The sequence below is a fragment of the Lepisosteus oculatus genome, chromosome 29 (assembly GCF_040954835.1).
Source record: "Lepisosteus oculatus isolate fLepOcu1 chromosome 29, fLepOcu1.hap2, whole genome shotgun sequence".
Classification (NCBI taxonomy): Eukaryota; Metazoa; Chordata; class Actinopteri; order Semionotiformes; family Lepisosteidae; genus Lepisosteus; species Lepisosteus oculatus.
In genome coordinates, this window is record NC_090724.1 from 9,391,064 (window position 1) to 9,412,231 (window position 21,168).

Genomic DNA, 21,168 nt, shown 5'->3' on the forward strand with positions numbered 1-21,168 from the left:
ATACTGCAGCTGGATAGCAACACCCCACTGTCACACAGGGCACCCCACTCTTAACACATCACTGTCACACAGTGCACCCCACTCTTAACACATCACTGTCACACAGTGCACCCCACTCTTCAATGACCCTGCTGAAGGCATCCGAAGGTGCTGCAGGTGGAAGAGAGCCCTCTGGGATACAACAGGTACCTTCTTACTGTCAGCCAGCAGGCACTGTGACTGAGCCCCCTGGTGGCGACAGAGGGGACTGTCTGTGGACGTGCTGCCGCCTGTCTCTCCTCGGTCTCTCCTCACTCCTGTTCTCTCTGCTCCTCTGTCATCACCCTTTTCCTCCTTTCAGCCTCTGCATTTCCTCACGTCACCCCCCCCCCAGCCTCCCACGGCCCCCAGATTGCTCTCCCTCCCCTCCCCCTCTCTCCTGCTCCTCCATTAGGCTCTCTTCCTGCTTCCCTTCCTAAAGCAGCCCCCCTCGTCCCCCACATCCCCCTCCATTACACCCCCCTCTCTCCCTCTCTGTGCACAGCTGTGTAATGGCCTGGGCTAGCTGGCACGCTGCCCAGACGATGTCATGCCAATTAAGTTCAGCAGCTAAAAGAGTTTCATCTGGGAATTCTGCCCATTACTGTGTACATTAACCCCCTCGCTGGCCAAGCGCGCACCCGGTCTCCTCACAGCCGCTCCGCCCGAGTCGCCCTGGGGGGACCCGTGCAGACAGAGCCGCTGTGTCCAGAGAGCACGGCCAGGGGCCAGCAGGAAGGGTCGGGGGTCAGGGGTCGGGAGCCAGCAGCCAGGGGTCAGAGGTCAGGGGCTGGGGGCCAGCAAGAGGGGCCAGGAGCCAGCAGCCAGGGGTCAGGGTCTAGGACCAGCAGGAGGGGCCGGGGGCCAGGAGCAGGGGTCAGGGGTCAGGGGCCAGGGCCCCGGAGCCAGCAGGAGGGGAAGGGGGCCAGGGGCCAGCACTCAGGAGCCAGGGACCAAAGGGGTCAGGGGTCAGGGCAAAGTATGCAGACTGTTGTCTCTGCCAGGAAATGCCACCATGAAAGAAATGCTCCTCTAGCCCTCCCTGGGCTGCTGAGGCGCGTATTGCCTGTGCACACAGGGCCCCGGACCAGGGCCTCTGGCTCGGGAGGTGTGCGCGCCGCTGTGTGCAGGGGCAGGACCTGGGCAGTGTGGTTTTCTCTTTAATGAGCCTGTGATTCATTAACAGACCACAGCTCAGAAACAGGGAAGGATCAGAGAAGAGTGGGGTCAGTGTGCAATGTGCAAAGAGAGGGGCAGTATGTTGAGAAAAGCTATTAAAGATAATTAAGCCAAAGGAACCCGGAGTCCCACAGGGCCATCTGATGAGCTCATCTCTCCTGCAGTAGCAGAGCAGCCCAGTAAAGACCACAGCAGTGCTGTCATCAACACTGGGGAGAAAACCACAGGCTCAGATTCCCAAATTCCCAGCTTTCCCTACAGCACTACAATTAACAACAGCAGCTGGAAAATATCTGGACCTCGTTGAGTAAGAACCACTGACAAGTCTTATAGGGAAAACTGACACGGCCCAGTCACAGAGCTCTGGACTCTTCTAGTCCCTGTGGAGTCCAGCACACTGACACGGCCCAGTCACAGGGCTCTGGACTCTTCTAGTCCCTGTGGAGTCCAGGACACTGACACGGCCCAGTCACAGAGCTCTGGACTCTTCTAGTCCCTGTGGAGTCCAGGACACTGACACGGCCCAGTCACAGGGCTCTGGACTCTTCTGGAGTTCTGGAGTACTGTGGCCCAGTTCCTTGGATGTGGAGATCTGGTCGCCCACCAGCTTCATGTGAAACATGAGTGCTGAGAGACAGGAACCACACTGGCAGAGCAGACAAACCACATGTCAGCCACACGCCAACCTCAGAGGAGCATGGGAAACACATGTGAGCGACGCTGGGAAGAGCAGACAGCTGCGGCAAGGTCCTCACCCCAGCCTGGGACCGCCTGCCTCCCAGGACACCCCACCTTTCTGCTCCAGAGGAAATGCCCTCCTGGGGGAGTAGTTAACGTATAAATACATTGTACCAGTCTGCTGCCCTCTATCTGAAACAAGGTTACTGCAGAGCTGAGAATTCGGAGATAAACACTGTGTCAAACTACTATGCCAGATTTTCAAGGAGACTTTGCCCCAGTTAGTGAACGGCTAAGGGGCTCTGTGAATTGACTGACTGGGAATCAGCCTGTCCGTCAGTAAGTCCACAACTCTGGAAGTGTGTGTGGTCAGAAGTACAAGTGCACCAGCGTGTCTTTTACCAGCATTCAAGACACCTTTATATAATTGCTCTCCACCTGCTCTCCCTCTCCTCTCTCCTCCTCTCCCTCTGTCCTCTACACTCCTCTCTCTCTTTTCTCTGCTCTGTACACCTCCTCTTCCTCTCATCTGAAATCTGCACTCCTCCTCTCCCTCTGTCCTCTACACTCCTCTCTCTTTTCTCTCCTCTCTACACCTCCTCTTCCTCTCCTCTGTAATCTGCACTCCTCCTCTCCCTCTCTTGTGTCCTCTACACTCCTCTCCACTCCTCTCTCCTGAGCTTGCCAGCGACTCATCTGCAAATCCAGGCTCACAGCTTAACGAGGAGCTGAGAGTCATTGTTAATTTAACAGCACAGGGCTGCCAGCGGGAGAGAGGGTGGGAGGAGGGGGGGGGTGCAGGAGATGCTGGTGCAGAAATTGGATCTGACAGGCAGACCAGCCTAAAAACAGCTAAATATTATCCAACTACAAAGAACTGGGCTGCAGCTTGGGGCCCCAGCATCCACACACAGCACTGTGAGAATGGCTCCTGGGGAGGGGGGGTGGGGGCAGAGAGGGGGGCGCAGGGGATGGAGAAGGGAGAAAGAGAGACAGGAGCTGCACTCAGGGCTGAGAGGGAGTCGCAGTTGTGCTGTCTCTCAGTCTGAACTGGACTGTCCAGGCGGCAGAGGTCAGGAGGCAGCCTGAGGGAAGAGAATGTGCACAACAACCTGTAGCTGGTCAGAACCACACAGCCCGACCCACAAACACAACAGAACAGCCCGTTTCTCGCCTTGACCGGACCACGCAGGACAGGAAGGGGAATTTTAAAAAGCAGCAATCAGATGGAAAATTAAGGCCAGGTCAGGTAGAGGCCAATGCCAAAACCATCCCAGCCCTGTCCAGCGCAGCACAGCTCAACGTTGTACAAGCACAGGAAAGCACAGAGGCAGGGTGGCATTAATGACAGTGAGGACTTGCTCAGAACAGAAAACTTTAAGCTTAGACTGCCACCTGGTGGCTAGTGGCAAAACTGGGACATAGACGGATGGGTTATGAGAACTAACACCTCCCAGCGGTTAAGAGAGGTGTCATTCACACGCGGCTCATCGCCCACACGTGGGTCTCTGCCTGCTCTCCGCACAGCGCTCAGCTGCAGGTTTCTAACTGGTACCAGAGCAACACAGAGCACAGGCAGTGCAGCTTCCTGCTCCTTGGCTCAAGACGCTCAGCGCAGACGGGAGACGAGATGCTGGGGGCCTCTGGGAGGTGTGGAGGTGGGCAACCTCCCTGGGCAGCGCAGTTCCTTCCCCTCAAGCCCCTCCAGAGCCATGACGCCCCGCCGCTGGACTCCAGCACCTCTCCTCCACTCCGGCTGCTGCTGCCTGCAGGCTGGGGGGCTCAGCTCAGCTGATTGGGACGTGTCCAGCTCAGGTGTCTGTTCTGAGACTCGAACCCGTGTGCCTCATGCACTGGGACTCTTTGAGGAGCAGCCACACAAGGGCGGGGAGAGAAGCTGCTCACTGGCTTCCGGAGCAACACTGATGTTCCTGCAGTCAGCTCTAGAACCAACCCGGTGTCAACGGAAACGAGGGCTGCCCAGTCCTGGTGAGCTCAGCACTGGTCCCAGTGAGCACAGCACAGCACTGGGTCCTGGTGATCCAGTCCTAGTCCCAGTGAGCACAGCACAGCACTGGGTCCTGGTGATCCAATCCTGGTCCTGCTGAGCTCAGCACAGCACTAGGTCCTGGTGATCCAGTCCTGGTCCCTGGTGAGCTCAGCACTGGTCCTGGTGATCCAGTCCTGGTCCCAGTGAGCACAGCACTGGTCCCAGTGATCCAGTCCTGGTCCCTGGTGAGCTCAGCACTGGTCACAGTGATCCAGTCCTGGTCCTGGTGAGCTCAGCACTGGTCCTGGTCCCAGTGATCCAGTCCTGGTCCTGGTGACCCGGTATCTGCCGCAGTCAAACCAGCTGCATATTCAGCAGTTTAACTGAACTAATATGATCAATTAGACCTGCTTGTATCCCATTCCTACAAAATAAGTTTTCTAGGGCCAAGGGCCACTGCAGGGGGTCCTGTAGAGCTGGCGAGCAGAGCTGGTTAGGAACGGGGTGTCAGACCCCTGCTGGCTGCAGGCCACCCTGCTCCACACTGGAGAGAAAAAGAAGCTCACACACCCACACTTGACCTCCATTGAGTTTTTATTTGTAAGGCACCATAAATACTTCCTTACTGCAGAACTTGTCATTTATAGTAAATGTTTCTGTTTTTAAACTTTTTTATTTTTTTTAACCAAGGTATAGTATTGGTTTCCATAACACAAACAACATACATCTTTAGCCAAGTACACACTGAAGGTTTTACATACATCACAAAAATAAGGGAATTAAAAAATGACCTTTACAGAGCCCAGAAAGGTTACACTGCTTCAAGTCCACTGCTGTTAGGCTGCGATCTGGCTCGTCACTACTGAACACTGCCCGCTGCACAGGGGACGCTAGACCAGACAGACAGCCCCTGCTCTAAATTAAATTACAAAAAAGTCAAAATAATAAAAATGTAATCTGCTCTCTGAAATGAAAGATCGAACATCTACCTCTGTCAGGCACCGCCCTCTCTCCTCTGAATGTTTTTCACTTTCCTTCGCATGTCTGCTCGACTGCAAACCCACCATCGCCCCCTAGTGACAGCGCTGAGCAGACCCTGCAGGACAGGGGGCAAACCCACCATCGCCCCCTAGTGACAGCGCTGAGCAGACCCTGCAGGACAGGGGGCAAACCCACCATCGCCCCCTTGTGACAGCGCTGAGCAGACCCTGCAGGACAGGGGGGCAAACACACCATCGCCCCCCAGTGACAGCGCTGAGCAGACCCTGCAGGACAGGGGGGCAAACCCACCATCGCCCCCTAGTGACAGCGCTGAGCAGACCCTGCAGGACAGGGGGGCAAACACACCATCGCCCCCCAGTGACAGCGCTGAGCAGACCCTGCAGGACAGGGGGGCAAACACACCATCGCCCCCCAGTGACAGCGCTGAGCAGACACTGCAGGACAGGGGCAGACCCCAGCATCGCCCCCTAGTGACAGCGCTGAGCAGCTCTAGCCGGAACGAGCGTTTCTGTGCTCCTCTGTACAGATGCACACGCACATACCTATGTAAGAACATGCACAGGCAGTGTACACATACATGTACATACACACTCCTAAAGCGCAGACTAGACCTACGACCACAGACAAAGGCAACACACTACATCCCAGAACCGGGTCAGCGGGTTCCAATCCTGGTGTCCCTCACGCTCCTACTCATCCAAGTGAACTGGATGACTGGATGAGGGGTGCCCAGAAACATAGCGACTCATCACCCCCTCAGTCCAGACCTACACTTGACCCGCCAACAAGACGTCATGTGCAGGTATGACTCGGGCACACCTGCTCTGTGCTTATAGAGGGGGGGTTGAGGATTAGGGGTCCCCCTTCTCCATCCTCTGCACCTCAAGTTGGGGTCCTGCAGCCAGGGCCCCAAACTTGGAGAATCATGGGAGGAGCTGGGATGAGTCCCAGAGCAGGAAAACAGGTGGAAACAGAAGGAAAAACTCATGTGGTTTTGTCACGGCACTCAAGCCAGTGGGCCAGGGGACCCTGTGTCTGCAGGCAGGCCTGGAGTAGCTGACCTCTGACCCCACTTCGAACCCAAGGCACTGGAGCCCCCTGTCCTTTTGGGCAGATCAAGCCCCTCACAGGACCAGGACGGGACCATGACTGAGAGCGAGGTTAGTGGACCTCACTCCTGGGCTCTGCATTTACACAACTTCTCGTCAGCATGTGGCTAAAACAGACCCTCTGAAAGTCTTGGGGTACGACCGCCAGCCATGCCACTCTAACACAAGCCCCACCCTTCTGCCCTGACCCCACAGCACACCGGACCATCAGCACACTGCTGTGTTAGTGTCTGCTCTCCTTTGTGCTTCGTGTTCTGTGCTAGATTCAACATGGGCGGCATCCAAAAAGAAAAAGGTTTCCTGCCCCTAATTACGTAAAAATACAGGGTACACCTGATCTCACAGCCTCGCTGAACTCGTCCGGAAGAGCACTGGCACCTCAGGCTCCTTTCCAAACCTCAACGCTTCATTGTTCTGTTTAAATGTGCTTTAAGCTTGTCAGGTCCTTTCTTTAAAAAGAGGTGCAACTCAGAACATAATTTCAAGGTCTTGTGAAGGCAGGCACCTACACTGACAGGGCGTTTCAGGGAGGGGGGTGGGACACGACCTGCTCCCTGGACTAGAGAGAGAGTCCAGCTGACAGCCACCCAGCACAGTGCTTACTGCCCCCTGCTGTCCAGGAGGCCTGAGCCTGTTGCCTTCTCTGTGTGACAAAGACAGGTCTCTCCTGCAGGGAGGGGGGAACCCAAACAACCATCTTTCAAGGCCACACTGCTTAAGGGCCGGAGGAGGGTCCGTCACACCCCTCCCCCCGGCAAAAGGGGGGTTCAACCTGCCCCAAGGTGGCCTTGACTAAAGCTGGGCGCCGAGGACCTCTGAAGCTTCGTCCCTCCCAGTCCTCCCCCAGACCCCACTGCGCTACACTGGTCCCCAGAGCTCACCCCGCTGCTGCGGTGCTGGGGCGCACGAGGGGGGGCGTTTCCTCAGAGCACAGCAGGGGCAGCGCCAGGGACTTGTCTGCCATCCCGGCCGCAGGAGGGCTCGAACCGGGGACCGGAGCAGGACCAGCCGGGTGCCCTTCTCCCACAGAAACACTCTGCTGGCTCGACCACTAGCCCCCGCAGAGCACTGCGCGCCCCCTCTTTCTCTGGGTCTGGGAGGAAACTGGTCTCCTGTCAAGTCAATTTCTCACCAGAACAGCTTCTTTACAGCAACGATAATTATAACAATTAAAAACAGTTTACGGACAGAGGCGGGACAGGGGGTGCACTCCCCCTCCCCCCAGCTTCTCCACAGCACCTGCGGCGCCCCGGTCTGGACTGGCCACGCAAGTGCGCTGCTCTGGCCGGACTGTACTCTGAGCCGGGGGGTGGGGGGGCTCAGGGGGGACTGGGGGGGCCGGCTAAAGGAATAAACGAGGGTGAAGCAACAAGAGACTGGAGAGATGCGCGCGGGGTGCACGCAGGGGTCAGGGGTCAGGGGTCAGGGGTCAGGGGCGTGTCCAGAAACTGAGATGGGCCGAGTGGAGCCTCAGAGGGGAAGGGCGCGAGGAAGGGGTGCGAGGGGGATCAGGCGATGGAGGCAGGGCTGGCGCAGAAGCAGGGAGGGGTCTGGAGAGGCGCTAGTCGGACTTGTCCCCCTCTTCGTCCCGGTGGCTGTCGCTGCCCTCGCGCGCCGCCTTCTCCTCCTTGGCCAGGTGGGCCTGCGAGGCCAGGATGCTGGACAGCGAGAAGAGGCCGGAGCTGGAGGTGACGGCCGGCAGGGTGGGGGGCGTGAGGCCCAGGGGCAGAGGGGTCATGGGCAGGGCCAGCCCCTGCAGCTGGGACAGCTGGTGAGCCTGGAGCTGCTGCTGCGGACAACACAGGCGCAGGGGGTCAGCGCACAACTACACACCTCTACCCAACACACAGGCCCAGCGGTTCAGCGCACACACACACACCTCTACCCAACACACAGGCCCAGCGGTTCAGCGCACAACTACACACCTCTACCCAACACACAGGCCCAGCGGTTCAGCGCACACACACACACACACCTCTACCCAACACACAGGCCCAGCGGTTCAGCGCACACACACACACCTCTACCCAACACACAGGCCCAGCGGTTCAGCGCGCGCACACGCACACGCACACGCACACGCACACGCACACGCACACGCACACGCACACACCTCTACCCAACACACAGGCCCAGCGGTTTAGCGCACACACGCACACTGTACAACTCACAGGCCCAGGGTCAGTACACACACCTCACACATTGCACAACACACAGGCAGAGTCAGCACACGTACTACACAACACTGCACACATATTACACAACACGCAACGCACAGGCCAGGGCCAACAAAGGAAACGCACAGTGAACCAGCACAAAAACGTACACACACAACATGTACACAACAGAGCACACAACAGAGAGCGTCAGGGGTCCAACCTACCCGGATGATGGAGTTCATCTCAGGAGGGGTGACCTGCTTGGCCCTCTCGATGGCACCCAGGACCTGCTGCTGGTGCTGGGACACAGGACACGGAGAGAGCAAGAGTGAGGCCCCCTGTGGTCGAGTTACTGAACCCCTGAGCACCCCAGCCTGCAGCTGACGTCTCTCTGGGTCTGTCTCACTCAGAGAGAGTGGGCAGGAGGCACACAGGCAGAGCTCTCCTGCTGCACTTACCTCTTGTGACAGGTAGGGAAGCACCTGAGCGCAGATTCCATTCAGCCTCTTCACGATCTCCGCCTGCGAAGGAAGAAGCTTCGCTGATCAACCAGTTCATTCACCTCAAGCCCAACACACACGCACCGACCTCCTTCAGAGCCCAGAGGCGGAGCGGTTTTCTCCAGGAGCCCCAGAGAGAGACAGCGACAGCTAGCACTTGTTAGCAGAAGCAGACAATAATAAAGAGTAACCTGCCCTGGCAGATCATCAAATAATCTGGACAGCAACTCGTTCCCTGACGAGGCGAGAAGAAAGCCAGCTTATTCACTGCTGGTAACCCCAGGCCAGGAGCCAGCGGCTGGTAAAACCTGGAGAGGCTCAGGCTGCTCCGCACTGGGAGTCTACTGCTGCCTCTACCACAGGCTGAACGCTGTGCCTGCAGCTGAAACTGGAAACGTGACATTGAACTGCAAGAGCGCACTCACACACACATACCAATAAACAGCACTGAGAAGAGTTATAAATCAATTTTCTTGCAGGATGAAAATTAAACATGGAGCTGCCTGCTCGCAGCAGTGAAGCCGAAACGATTAATCTGAACTGGAGAAATGTGCCTGCGTGCCCAGAGCGCCAAGTAACTCGGAGAAAAGAAACCTGCGCCGCCTCTCCCTCCCCACCTCTGTCGCCTGAACCCCCCCCCCCCGGCTGATTCCCGCGGCCTCTGTGCTGAGCGAGAGGCGAGACGAGGCCGAGCCGATTAGAGCCGCCAGCCACAGCTGGGTCTCCGGTGAGCACCCGGCGCTGCAGATTCCCGGCAGAGTCATTACCACACGTCCGCGCCAATTTCCTCTCGCCCGATCTGCGCGCCTCTGCTCCTCGTCCATATTCAATTTTTCATAAATGTCAAAAATAAATAAATAAGCCTGATGAATTATACAAGCCAGGCTGGTGCAATTTCAACAGGCGAGCGGCTGTGAGGGATTTCCAATTTCTCTGCTGCTTCTGCAACTGTTTTTATATAGCGCCCTGCACCCCCAGGCACCCCGGAGCTCTCCGCTGGAGACCACAGGCTCTGACCGGGACGCACAGGGGCTCCAGTGAAATCAGCTGTTCAGTGTGTGTGTGTGCGTGCGTGCGTGCGTGCGTGCGTGTGTGTGCGCAGTGCTGGCGTGCGCGTGTGTGTGCGATGTGAGGAAGATGTCAGAGCAGAAGACTCACCTGCTTGTGCATCTCGATGTTCAGCCCGTAGGACATCTCGTAGTACTGTCAAACAAGAGCACACGTGTGAGGGCACACAGAACGCGAGCACGCACTCCCACACACCGCCACCCGCCTCTCGCCCCCGCGGCTGTCGAGGAGACCGTGGCCCCAGCAGGGGAGAACCTGATAGCCAATTATCCTGACTTTCCTCCTCTCCGCTCTGGTGAGGCGTCTCTGGATGGGGGGGGGGGGGGGGCGAGGAGCCGAGTATCAGACGGCCTTGTGGGCTGGAGAGGCAGGAATAGGTCGCTGGGACATGGAGGGGAAGAGACGTGGACAGAACAAGGAGGCACAAGTTCACCTCTCCTGCCTCCAGCCCTCTCTGCCTCTCTGATCAGCAGCCCTTGGTACCTCACCTGTCTCTTGTGCCTCCAGCCTCGCTGCCTCACTGCCTTGGGGCAGATGAGTGAGGGCAATCAGTTTCTCGGGGTGCACACAGCGGGACACAGGGGCACAGGACACCCAGTCCTGAAGCACAGGTCTGGAGCTCTTGAGAGCAAATCGTTCTGCTACAGAGCCAGTGGACTCCACCAGCCTTTGCCATCTGCACGGCTCTTGTACAAAAGGTACTGATGAAGCCATAAAAGGCTCAGATTTTGAGCTCAAGCCAAATTGACTACAAGCTTCAGCATGTCATGTTGGGCGTGTTCAGGAGCCTGCAGTCAGTAAAACCTGGAACGGATCGGACTGCGGCGCACCAGGAGCCTGGCAACACTGTAAAACCTGGAGAGGGTCGGACTGCCGTGCCCGGAGCACTCCGCGCCCAGCTCTTACTCACCATGATGTAGTGGCGCTGCATTTCGGACTTCTCGCTCGCCAGCTTGTCGCACTCCAGCTTCAGGCTGAGGAGGGAAGAAGAGACGCTCAGGCCAGAGCAGGAGCCCTGCGGCACCGTCTGAGCCGCCGAAACACTCCGCCCCGGTTACAGAGTCGCCCGGCGGAAGGTTCCTGCTGCTCCGGAACAGCAGGCGGAGGTGAACTGGACCCTAGCTCTACTGACCCGGGTCCGGCCCAGCGGTCAGCGTCCCTGGCGGAGAGCCACCAACCCACAGGGCCTGGAGAGCAGATAACTGGGCCGAGCTCGGCTGGGGTGTTTACTGACTGCACCTCCAGAACGCTGATGTGCTCAGCTCCGCACCGAACAGTGAAACACAACCAGAGGACGCAGGTGGAAACTACACTGAAATGCATTTACGTACCTCCTGTTCTCAATGTTTACACAAAGGGTGGTGGGGGTGTGAAACAAGCTGTCCAGCCATGGAGGTGAAGTCAATACTCCTGGTTGGATCAGATCCTGGGATCAATTAGCTTCTAGCAACCAAATCAGGCTAGAGGCTCCTTTGATTTGTAACTGTTCTTATGTTCACACACTGTTCTTACGGTACAAACACACAACCTCTCTCTCCCAAACACACAGACTCAGCACAGCCCACATGCCACAGGTGCACACACACAAACTCTCTCTCACACACACAGACTCATTCTCTCACCCACTCAAGCCACTGTCACACAGTCTTTTTCACAAACACACACACACAACCGCCTCTGCTAGAGCACCATCCTGCAAGTGTGTGTGTGTGTGTGTGAGCGCATGTCTCTGCTCTCACTGGCTGCCAGTCCCACTCAAATTCATCACTCCCGTCTCTGCAACCCAGGCAACGCGCATCAGGGTTGCCACGGAAACCATCTCCCCTGCTGCTGCGCTGGCTGAACAGCCCGTGATTGGCCTGAGCCAGCCCGGAGGTGTAAGGACTCTCGCAGATGACACTTTGATGGAGTTTTAGTGCCTTCCCCTGCCTCGCAAATCGCTCGCGCCGTCATATTTATTTTGATTTATGTATTTGCTTATTTATGAACCTGCAGGAGAACACTAGCATGGCTCCCACAATGCTCTGGACATTACACCCTGCTCATTTCCGAAGCAGAAGACTCGCACCGTTTCGAACAGAGATCGGAGATCAGAATCTCCTTTCCCCAGCCTGTAGAAGTGAGCTCCTCATTCGCACTTAATCAAAGGCACCAGATCCCCCACCTTCTGCACTCAGCATTGTCAGCTGCTCTATAGACTCTGCAGAAAAATAAATATTTGTCCCTAATGTGACAGCAGCGTGCTCCAGTTCTGATCTCCAAGTATCAACAGAACAGACTCCCAATACACAGCAGGCTGATCCACTCCACAGTTCACCATCCACAGGGTTTTTTTGTACAAACACCATGACTGAATGCTGGAGATTCGAGAACAGCTGCCCTGTTTTGTGTCACTGAAGCTAAAGACAGAGAAAATGCATTTAGCCTTCTGCAGGTAAATCCTGGAGCAGATCAGACAGCTGTGTAATAGGAGTCCGATTTCTCAGTGAAACCAGCAGGACTGTGTTTTCCCCTGAGGAAGTTGGATCCACAGTGACCATCCATACAGAGGGATAAAATCCCAGAAGGGCACAGGAGCCTTGGAAAACTGTCACACTTAACCTCCCCCCACCCCAGCTGGAACACCAGCTCCCCAAGGAAGAGGAGACTCCAGGCCTCCAGTAATTGCTGGTTGAATATTTCATGCCGCCCCCCCTACGCCAATCAATACTAAAGCAGGGAAACAGACCTGGGACTGACAACCTGAGAGGAGAAACATGGGAAAAAAACAGATCTGCCTCTTCTTAAAAAAAAACCTGTTCATCTTCAAACACTCAGACTAGCTGTTACACAACAACCGCAGATTCTAGTTTTCTTTTTGGCCCAGAGGTGCTGAAGGTCCCTCCCGGCCCAGCCCCCAGAGGAAACCACACAGCTGTGAACAGGAGGCACGTCTTTACACAAAGAGTGGTGGGAGACTGGTACAAGCTCCCCAGCTATGTTGTTGAAGCCAGTGTCCTGGCTTCTTTCAGGAAAGACCTGTATGAGATCCTGGGCTGATGAAGCAGAATGAGCTGGATGGACCTCTTGTTAGTCACTTCCTTACTTTTGCCGGGGTCTGAATTACTGCCCATCGGCACCACCTCTGACCTCGCATCCAATCGCCACGCTCAGCCCACAAGCAACGCTGGAACAGCTGGCCGAATCCAACAAGCCCCGAGCCCCACCAGCGAGCAGGTACCTGTGATACTGTGCCTGGAGAAACTGGAACTCATCCTTGATCCGGTCGCAAGAATCCGAGGTTGTGAACTTCAGCGGCTGTGATGACTGGGACGAAGCCTAAACAGGGAAAAAGAAAACAATTGTTACATTCTGATCTTCCAAACTCCAGAAGCCGTCTCCAACACACACACACACAGTTCAGCGCTTGGATTGCTCAGTCAGCGAGCAACTTGGAATCCTGCAGATGGCTGTCCTGGTTCTTCACCGACCCCCAGGAGCAGACAGAACCTCCGCCGTTGACTAAAAAGTTCCAACATAAATTGAAAAACAAACTTCTACTGAACTCTCTGTATTTGACAGAATTACCTTGGCAAGACTATTAAAATAATTGGTTCTACAGAAAACTTTGGTTAAAAGCTTCTGCACAGCCAAAGCCCTTCTCCACATGGGAATACATTAAATTACTAGTGAGAACGTCATCCTTTCCTTTTTAATCCATTTAAATCTTTTAGATACTAATAGGGGACCCGCTCAATTGAAGAAAATTGCGTGCCAAAATCGCTTTAGAATCAGGACTCAGCGTGACTCAGACTGCGCCTGAACATGTCTCCCCAGGCTGTGGGCTGTGCCCCCCGGGGTTCCTGCTGTCTCTGGGCCTTCGCTCCTACAGTGTGGGGGTGCCAAGGTTAATGAGCCACAAAGACCCTCTTGCAATGAGATCAGGACTTTGGATTTGGCCATAAACACGTTGTCCCAGTGTGGGCCTGCTCACTCCCCACTTGTCCACAGGCTGACCACAGGGTGTCCACAGTGAGGAGATTCACCAGCACTTGATGTTGTGTCCCCCAAAAAGAGTAATTGCTTAATTGGTTTTAGACAAATTTAGCACAGTGCAGTGGGGACAGGCGTGAACACGCAGGCGCGGCGGGGACAGGCGTGAACACGCAGGCGCTGGCGCGGACAGGCGTGAACGGAAACAGGGCAACTGGGCCGCCTCAATCCCACAGCACAAGGCCACAGCCCCTGAACTGACCAGCTCAGTTAAAAACACTAGAACTTGTTCTGCACAGGGCAAGGCTGCAGTGACAACAAAAGACTAAATCACAGCTCTCCTCCCAGCCTCTAACTGCAACAAATGCAGATCCCAGTCAATCCCACTGAAAAGGTTAAAATAATGTAATAATGTTAAAAATGTCTGCATTTAAAAAACTCGGCAGGGAGGCTGCTGGGGGTCGCCGGGGGGGGGGGGGGGGGAGGGGGCGCACTACGTGGGGGGGCATGTCTCCCCCTATGTGAAGATACCCGGGGTGTGAAGTGCTTAATCAACAGTATAAACACAGGAAACGATCACCTCCACAGTACTGCAGAGCCAATCTGCATCTTCACAGATCTGCCTGTCCTTCTAATCAGCCCAGGGAAGATAATCTTGTTTGGGCCTGGGATTTGATGATCATCCCCCTGGTTGAGATCCGAGTTTAATACCCCCCACTCCCTCCCCCTCGCCTGGTCTGTGGAGAGGGCCGGCTCGCTGCCTCTCTGACCTCGTTAAGGTGGTTCAAGCGGGATTGTCCGGCTCTGCTGGGGGCTGCAGCACCAAGACCTACCACTCGGGCCCCAGAGCCCACTGAGAGCACATTCGCCCATCACCCGACCGGCTGGCACCGCTGAACAGGCCGCTGCAGGCTCCTCGCAGGCAACGACAGCTCCACTCCGCATCAGACCGAGCCACTCCACGTTTTACCACCTGCCAGGCTCTCACACAGAAGGACTCGGCTTTCGCTGCGTTTTGCCAGAACAGCCATGGAGCCCCAGTGATGTCCAGGAGGTGGACACGGGCCCTCCGGGTCGGCCGCACGGGTAAGACACCTCACGAGGGCGTGGCAGGGTGTCCTGCGCCGAGCCCCCCGCCCCGGCCGGGCTCGAACCCTGCGCCGGCACACACGCGCCGCGCCTCGTCCCTCCCGCCAGCGGGCAGCGCGGCCCACCGGCCAGGCGCACGGGCAGGGCCAGGGGTCCGCAGGAATCGAGCCCGTCCAGGTCCCGGGCCCTCCCAGTGAACAAGCACCCCGTCAACTCGCCGCGTTTAAAATCAATTAGAGGCGCTGCGACACGCACCAGCCCCCCCCAGTGCACCCCCCCTCGGGCCGGGGGCCACAGGGCCCCGATTGTGATGCTAACGAGCCGACCTGCCCTGCAACGCCCTGGACATCTGCTCCGCTGCGTGTGTCAGGCCCCCGATTCAATTTGCTCACATGAAACAGAAAGCAGACAAGCCCCCAGAGGCCCGTGGGGGGGGGGGGCTTCAGGATTAGAACGTGGGCGTGTGTCGGAGCTGTACTGATGTGTGTGCGTGAGGAGGAAGCAAGGAGGAGGAGGGGCACAGAGCGAAGTGTGTGTCCAAGGAAAGCGCAGCGCAGGGAGCTGTGTGTGTGGGAGTGGGAGTGGGAGGGAGTTTCTTTAGAGGGAGAGCTGGGCTGTCTGGGGGGGGTGTAACCCATACACAGCAGGGGGCAGCCCCAGTAAAGCCTCCCCCTGCCCAGGAAGGACCCTGCTGCCCGGCCCTGCCCTCCTCGGGGAAGTCCAGGGTCCACAAACCCACAGGCCGATGGAGGATCACGCCAGGGGCCTGGGGGTCAGTCGGGAGCACCCCCTGCTTCCAGGTCGCTCCAGGGGCGCTGTGGCCAGCGGCTGACGGGGGGGGGGGGCAGCATGAACTGGCCCCTCAGTCCAGCTCTGCAGAGCCATCGACCCGGCGGGCCGCACAAGACAGCAAACTGCACCTCTCACACCCCAGCTGGGCGGCTGGAGCGCCCCGGGCCGCCTGGGGGCAGGAGGCTGGGCAGGGCCTTGTGTTTGCTAACCACTGTAGCATGACGGGGCTCTCTCAGCACAGAGACTCGGTAATCCCTTCCAAATCCCTCGTGCAGGGCCCGATTACTGGAATCAAGCAGCATAAGGGCTCTCCAATTGGATTATCAGCCATGGGAGGGATCGGCAGCGTCTGGCCTCGCTGTCAACTCACTGCAGTGTGTGTACTGTGTGTGCGTGTATCTCTGTGCACACGCCTGTCTCTGTGTGTGTGCGTGTATCTGTGCCCATGTGTGTACCCATATGTGTGTATGAGTGTGTGCACGCGTGTACCCGTGTGTGTGTGTGTGTCTGTGCGCACGTGTGTAAATGAATCTGCGTTAGTGTATGCACACGCGTGTACCCACGTATGTGTGTCTACCCGTGTGTATGCGAAACGTCAGCATAGATCTCTGATCTAGGTGGCTGCCAGCAGTTCAGGCAGGCTGGTCTGGGAGAAAGCACAGGCCGACCCCACTCCTGCAGGGAGACCAGCAGGGGGTGCTCTACCCCTTCACTGCCTGTTCCACTCCATTCACACACCACGGCCAGCAGGGGGAGCTGTGCAGCAAGAACTGGGAGATACCAGGCCCACAGGGAGCAGTCAGGCCCATCCCTGCGGACGAGGGTTTTCTGCCTTTTCCACTAGAAGCAGGGTGTTAACCCCAGCACCTCGCCCGTCTGGACTCGGGGCTCTCCTCACCCTGCTGGCAGGCAGCGACCCTGGTGCGAGGGACTGCCCAGCCAAAGCCTGCAGACCACTAATTAGGCTAATTAAGGACTCCACTGGTCTGAACACTGTTTCTGGTTGGCTTCCGGCTGTAAGACCCAGAACCAGGAAACCCGATAAACAACCCCCTGGTGCTCCTGGACCCAGATCTAACACAGAAGGGAGCCGAGACCAGGGTCTGTGACCAGAACTCCCGGGCCGGTGTGGAGACAAGCCCAACAGCACCGGGTCTCCAACCTGGGTCCGCAGGCAACCGCAGCCTGATCACCTGCACCAAGTCCATACCAGGTCAATCAGAACCAGTGAACCGAGAGCTGGGTTCAGTGCAAGAGACTCCTCCTAACAGGAGGGGGACAGGGGAGAAGGGGAGAAGGTTTCACAGTCTGACAGCCTGTTTCTCAGGTAAAGACCTACTACACCCCCACTCGGCAGGGTGGGCTGACCCAGCTCCTCAGCATTCCAGCCGCCAAGATGCACAGCAGACAGGGTGGGGACACAGGGTAGCAACTTCAACACCGATCACGCTCACCTGCCCCTCCCAGGCTGCACCCCACGTACCCCAACACAGGCACTCCCTCGCTGGCACTGCTCCACACGCCTGCTAGCAGCAGCAACGCTGGGCTCCCTTCACAGGACTGAACACCAGCAGAGTCGCTAGAGTGTCTTTTCACCGCTAAAAGATTCCAAAACCCCAGCTGCTGCTCCAGCTGAATGGAGGGGAACTTCAGGCAGCTCAGACCACATCAGACCGGGGCAGAGTGGTGGAGCTCAGCCAGACGAGCAGCGTGAGCACCCTCCGCTCACGAGCAGAGACACGGTCTTTAATGACCGAGTGGTCGGCGCCCCCCTGTCCCCATGCTGGGGTATCGGTAGGGAACCTCTAGCTCTGAGGGAACAGCGTCACCTACTGGTCCACCAGCGCCACTCACAGCAGCAACCCGGCTTTCCTTAGAGTCTCCCACCCTGGTACTGACCCGGCCCGGCTTCTGAGACCTGCTGGCCACAAGATACAAGGCAGTAAAGCTGGTGTATTAAATGTATTTCTAACCATCTGAAATCTGGATTGAGAACTGCATTACACAACTGTTCCAGCCGCACCACAGAGCTCACAAGTTCAGGAAGGTGCAGGGACAGACACGTCTGCGACACCAGACCAGTGCTGACCTCCGACGACCACAAGCAGGCAGGAGACCCAGACCAGCCTGCACCAGCCCTAACGTCCGCAGCTGTGTCCCGAGCTGTGTCCCCATCACAGCAGTGCCAGGCGCTGCACAGACCCCGCCCCCGCTAGGCGAGCCTTTTTAATTATTGTTACTGCCGCTACGGCAACAGTAATTATGGCCGCCTGTGCGCCAGCAGACGTGCCTTCCGGAGAGGAGCGGGAGACCGGCGCTGCCGGCGGCCCTGGGGGACACGGGGGGGGAGAGGGCGCGCCCCGAGACCGGCGCAGCCAGCAGGAGGAAAGAGCGACGCGCCTCGGGACACCCGGCGTGCAGGGGGACCCCTCTGACTGCCCAGGGCACGACGTGAAGCACAGCTCGGGGTCACCGCGCGCCCCAGCTCTTCCCCGTCTCTCAGTGGGCCGGGGCGCCTAGAGCTCCTCGATCCCGAGACCTCTGAGCACCTCAGCAGCGCCGGATCTTTTCCCCAGGAGGAGGACATGAGCTCCACACCAGCGCCCCCACGCCAGACACAGACCAGCTTTCGGCCCAGGTTTCAGGCTGGGGTCCTGAGTCTTCGGGGTCCCCCTCGGGCCACTGCTGTAGGGACTGTAGGGTGTGTGGAGCCTGAGGGGCAGAAAGCACGCTGGGCACTGGGCCCCGGGCTGGTACCCCCCTTGAGGCCAGCGGGACCAGTAACTGACTGTGGCGAGTTAATAACAATAATAATTATAATTATTGCTTACACTTATATAGCGCTTTTCTGGACACTCCACTCAAAGCGCTTTACAGGTAATGGGGATCCCCTCCACCACCACCAGTGTGCAGCCCCACCTGGATGATGCGACGGCAGCCACAGTGCGCCAGAACGCTCCCCACACACCACCTCTCAGTGGGGAGGAGAGCAGAGTGATGAAGCCAGTTCAGAGAGGGGGATTATTAGGAGGCCATGATTGGTAAGGGCCAATGGGAAATTTGGCCAGGACACCGGGGTTACACCCCTACTCTTTTCGAGAAACGCCCTGGGATTTTTAATGACCACAGAGAGTCAGGACCTCGGTTTTACGTCTCATCTGAAGGACGGCGCCTGTTTACAGTACAGTGCCCCCGTCACTATACTGGAGCATTAAAACCACGTGGACCGCAGGGTGAGTGCCCCCTGTCGGTCCCACTAACACCCCTTCCAGCAGCAACCTTAGTTGAGGGTTGTTGAGATCTGGGGGTGAAGACAAGGAGGAGCAGTAGTGACACTCCAGGCGCTCACAGGTGAAATCACAAGTGACACAGCACCAGGGTCCCAGGCTCCATTCCAACCTCAGGCACCTTTCTGTGGGGAGTTTGCACGTTCTGCCCAGCTCTGCAGGGGCTTTCCCCAGGTGCTCCAATTCAAGGTGCACAGGTAACCTCTTCATCCTGGAGAGGAGGACGACTGGGACCCCCCTCTTCCCGAACCTCACGCATCGGGAGTTTCAGAACCTCCACACACAACGCCGGGCTTTCCTGATCCTGTCGGGGGGAGGGGGGCATCACATTGCTCAGCCCCTCATGGACCCCCTGTTAATTAATCAAGCGTATGAATCGAAAACTGACGGAGATCCAGATGATCAACACAAACCAGGCGACAAAGACGCCTTCTTCTGGAGCTGATCTGTGGCCGGACTCTGCGGGTCTATCCTTTCTTCAGAAAACGAGTAGAATTAATTTACATTCTATACCTGTCTTTCAGCGCCAGCTGGAGATCTGAGCAGCTCTGAGCCCCCGGACTGCAGCTCCAGAGCGAAAACCACGGCCAGACGCACCACGATCTAAAATGATGTAATATCAGGCTGAGACGCCATGAATTAATGTGGCCTGCGTGCGTGTTTCTTTCCAAGCTCACCTAATCACAGCCGAGGAAGGCTGTATAAATCTCATTAATAACAGCCGTATGAGCATTTAAGGTGCTGCAGTAAAAATGAAGTACGTTTAAAATGTAAGCCAATTGGAACCGGTTAAATTTAAATAAACTGTATTAAACTGGACCGGTTAATGCGGAATTGAGGAACATACCCTATAAATTACAACACGGCATTGTCTTAAGTATTTTAATTTCATATTTTGGTCAACTTTCGAGGGGCGATATTCAGTTTAGCGTCAGTTTGATGAAGTTATCGTGAAACGCGTGTGTCCCTCATCGTCCGCCTGCTCTCTTCAAGATGGTAGCTGTTACTGTCGCGGACGACCAGCGGGAGAAACGCGTCTCGCCTCCTCCGGCCCCGGGTCCAGGGGAAACCCCCCGCCCGGGCCCTGGGGGTGACTCCCTCGCCTCTCGCCCAGACGAGCGGCCCGCCGGCGGCGGCAGGGACCCCCATCCCCGGCCGGGGTCCCCGGGCGAGCTCGCTGCGCGCGAGCGAGGACACGGCCATTTTGTGGAAGTTTTGCAGAAATAACGTGTCGTTTCCGTTCGGGCCGCTTCAGGCGCGGATCTCGCCGGAAAGGCGGCCGGCTGTCCGGGGGGCAGCGGCGCGGCTTCAGTAGTAGCCCCCGGGCCGCCGCCGCTGCCCCCCGGACGTGCGCTCACGCAACGCCAGGTTTGCCCCCAGCACGGCGCGCGCTCCCCGGGGCAGGAGGGGCGACCCGCCGCGCGTCTTAAAATGGACCCCGGCGGAGCCGCGCGGCGCCGGCGGCCGGGTCCCCGAAATGTAAACAGCTGCTGCCGGAGGAACGGAGGGGGGGGGCGCGGGTGCACGCGCTCGGGGTGCCCCCTGAGCCCGGAGGAAAAACACACACTCACACGAGCGCGCGCACCCACACTTCGACGCGCGCGCGCGCGCGCAGCGATTTTAAACACGACGGCACGGCGAGAGCGGATCGAGAAGGAGAATAAAGACGCCGAGACTCACCGAGTGTCTGGATTGTGGAAACATCATGTCAGTTTCCTGTTGTTAATTCCTTCTGCCGAACAAAGACGAAAGCCGGGGTGAGGGACCTGGAATCGCTCCCTTTGTCTCCCCGTGTCGGGGACGGAGGTGCTCGCGGCGCGTCGACGCCAGTCACCGCAGGAGACGAGCCTCGCTCCTGTTTCTCAGCCCTGTGTTCGTCTTCCCAACCGGCCCTAATGTATCCCACTCATACTGCGGAGCGCTGGGGTTTCTGTCCTTTGTTTTAAGAGAGAAAGTCTCGGAACCGTGTTCTCCTCCCAGACGGTCCAAAGTTTGAACAAGCAGCGCTGCTCCTGCGCGGCTCCCTTCCCCGTGACTGACAGAAACGCAATCACGCTGCTCCCCGCAGCCCTTCCCTGCCTCGCCGTTACTGTCTGCCGGCGCACGCCGTCCTGCGCCTGCTCGGCAGCGGGCGGATGAGCTGGGCGGACGTGTTTTCAGAGCGCCCTGCGGGTCGTGTGCGTGGGGCTGCGCTCGCGGTGTGGGTGCCGTGTCTGCTGACCGACCATGTCGCCGCCGCGCTCGAGCTCTGACACCACGCACGAGCCGCGCGGCCCGCGTGACGCGGGACTGGGGCGGCGCTGCGCTCGGGCGCGCTCGGCAGGC

General features: G+C 57.6%; 1 protein-coding gene across 2 annotated transcripts; it reads right to left on the minus strand.

Annotated features, from left to right (window-relative positions):
- Nucleotides 1-4,441: 4,441 nt before the first annotated feature.
- On the minus strand, nucleotides 4,442-21,091 carry tle5 (TLE family member 5, transcriptional modulator). 2 transcript variants are annotated; one of them, XM_006639881.3, is made up of 7 exons: nucleotides 20,524-21,091; nucleotides 12,924-13,021; nucleotides 10,614-10,677; nucleotides 9,794-9,838; nucleotides 8,594-8,656; nucleotides 8,360-8,434; nucleotides 4,442-7,762 (listed from the first exon to the last, which is right to left on the minus strand). In XM_006639881.3, exons 1-7 carry the CDS (start codon nucleotides 20,548-20,550, stop codon nucleotides 7,538-7,540), a joined length of 597 nt encoding a protein of 198 aa, XP_006639944.1. In that variant the 5' UTR covers nucleotides 20,551-21,091; the 3' UTR covers nucleotides 4,442-7,537. The 2 variants fall into 2 exon arrangements, with proteins under 2 accessions (XP_006639944.1, XP_006639943.1); XM_006639880.3 differs by having other exon boundaries at nucleotides 4,442-7,765; nucleotides 20,524-21,090.
- Nucleotides 21,092-21,168: the final 77 nt, after the last annotated feature.

Coding starts and splice junctions, on each gene's coding strand:
- tle5 (XM_006639880.3), bottom strand. CDS start 20,550: ATGATGTTTCCACAATCCAGACACTCG. Junction 9,839..10,613: donor TGCAGCGCCACTACATCATG/GTGAGTAAGAGC, acceptor CTTGTTTGACAG/TACTACGAGATGTCCTACGG. Junction 8,435..8,593: donor TTCCCTACCTGTCACAAGAG/GTAAGTGCAGCA, acceptor CCTGTGTCCCAG/CACCAGCAGCAGGTCCTGGG.